At 48.3% G+C, this 2208-nt stretch overlaps 1 protein-coding gene across 1 annotated transcript; it reads right to left on the minus strand.

The window, feature by feature from the left end:
- Positions 1–6: 6 nt before the first annotated feature.
- On the minus strand, positions 7–2148 carry LOC116380061 (uncharacterized; the record flags this gene model as incomplete). The annotated part of the gene is made up of 3 exons (XM_031842019.1): positions 2039–2148; positions 866–1133; positions 7–569 (listed from the first exon to the last, which is right to left on the minus strand). Coding segments are annotated over exons 1-3 (911 nt in total), but the record flags the coding sequence as incomplete, so codon positions are not given.
- Positions 2149–2208: the final 60 nt, after the last annotated feature.

The raw sequence follows: 2208 nt of genomic DNA on the forward strand, positions 1-2208 counted from the left end.
GGCGGCGGTTTAGCGGCTTCCTCTCCGGTCCCTGATGACGGCGGTAGAAGCAGCGGTATCAACTTAGCGTGAGCGTAGTTGATCTCAAAGCCCTCAAAGATAAGCCCCACCCCCGAGGCGCCTAACCCCTCCTCCAGAAGCCTCGCCGCCTTCCGGGTCGCCAGCACCAGCCCCTCGTAGTCCTCTTTCTCTAGTCGGAATATATCCGAGGTCAAAGGTCGGCGCGGCACCAGCACGGTGAAGCCGGGCGTGTTGGGGAACGGCGTGAGAAAGGCCACGTGGGCGTCGTCCTCCCACACCCGCCACTGCTGCCGCTCCTCCCCGCGAACGATGCGTGAAAACAGGCCCGGGTGAGCCGGGTCGTCCCCGAGGAACGTCAGGTCGGGTCGGGCGTCGGGCGACGGGAGCACGGCCCGGATCCTGGTCTGGATCTCGGTCAGGCTGGAGTCGGTCCACCGGGGGGCGGTCTTGGAGGTGCAGAAGCCCGGGTCGTGGGCGCTGTGTTCCTCTTCTCCCGCCAGGTGGGGGCGCCACTCTGCATCCAGACCGTGGAGAGGGAGGACTCGGATCTGTGGGAATAAAAACAATACATAAATCAATAATATATATTATTTAGGAACCAGCTAGGCACACCTAAGGCTGCTGGGAACTGTACTTACTTATTTAATGTTCTTTGCTGTTATATTACTTATTTATACTGTAAATGAATGAAGGCTCATCTCATCTTATCTTATCCTACTGGGTCTCTTCCCATCACGACAGGACTCAAATTCAACAAAAAGCTGACTGTTTGCAATTAACAACAACACTTTTACATTTTAATTTTAAAGATAATTATCTTTAAGTCCTTCCTACAGACCCTCACCTGGGCCGGTCTGTCCCGGTGCGGTCGGCTGACGAGCGCACACCTCCGGACCCCCAACCGGTCGCTCAGCAGCTGGGCCACGGCTCTTGCCCCTGACATCCAGCTCAGGTACTCGGGCTCCTCCAGCTGGAAGACGCTGCCTCCCGGTGGGCTGCCGGGCGCACTGCGCTCCAGGACCACAGAGCCGGGGGTCCAGGGCCGCGGGTGCAGGTAGGCCACCAGCCCCCCCGAACGCCAGACGACGCGATGTGGGAGAGACGAGGACATTCTGTAGGAGGCAGGAGAGAGGATGGAGGATGCTAATCATGTATCTGTTACAGCCATTAAAAGTAATGATATTACAGGATATTGTGATTATCCATCATCAATAAATCACTTCTTGAAACCTTTTTTTACAGACTGGCTTTCATGTGATGTCATCGCTTTACTGCTTCATTTGTATTTGTTGATTTCACTAAATTATTTTATATTATTTTTTAGTATATTTTTAATCATACTATATATATATATATATTTATATATATATATATATATATATATTTATATATATATATATATATATATTTATATATATATATATATATAGTGATTTAACGTTACCATCTCTCTGGTGTCTGTCACACATGACGTCATCACCATGTGACTGTCACGTGGTTCTCGGCTAATATTTAACATTTAAGGTATTAATCAGATATTCAAATAAAGTCAAAGTAGATATTTTGCTGACGTGTTTACAATATTAGTCCACACGTGTTGCTCACATGACGTCATCTTAAAAGTCACGTTGAGCTGAAATAAAGGCTCGTGAGTGAACACCGTGAGAGCTGATTGTTTCTGTCTATAAAGTAAGTCACAGTATAGTGTCAGTGATGGTGTGGTTTAAGGTTTTCACTGTGGAAAACATAAAACTCGTGTTTTTTAATGTAGTTTGGTGTAAACACTGTCCGCTGGTGCTCGTGACCCGTTAGGACACACAGAGCTCACCTACCTGCTAGTGAAGAACCGAGGAAACAGCGTAAAGTAACGACGAACCGAGGAAACAGCGTAAAGTAACGACGAACCGAGGAAACAGCGTAAAGTAACGATGAACCGAGGAAACAGCGTAAAGTAACGACGAACCGAGGAAACAGCGTAAAGTAACGACGAACCGAGGAAACAGCGTAAAGTAACGACCTGCTCTTCGGCTCGTAGAAGAAGAAATAAGAAGCAGAAACAGCCGCGAGGATCCAGAAAACACTTCCGGCTTTCAACATCCAGTCAGAGAGGAGAGGAAACGAAACAGGGACAAGTTGCCTCCTCACGTCCTTTCCTAAACACTTCTCCTAGACCTCGATCGATATATA

Source organism: Anarrhichthys ocellatus, unplaced genomic scaffold, assembly GCF_004355925.1.
Source record: "Anarrhichthys ocellatus isolate YVR2014 unplaced genomic scaffold, GSC_Weel_1.0 scaffold6013, whole genome shotgun sequence".
Classification (NCBI taxonomy): domain Eukaryota; kingdom Metazoa; phylum Chordata; class Actinopteri; order Perciformes; family Anarhichadidae; genus Anarrhichthys; species Anarrhichthys ocellatus.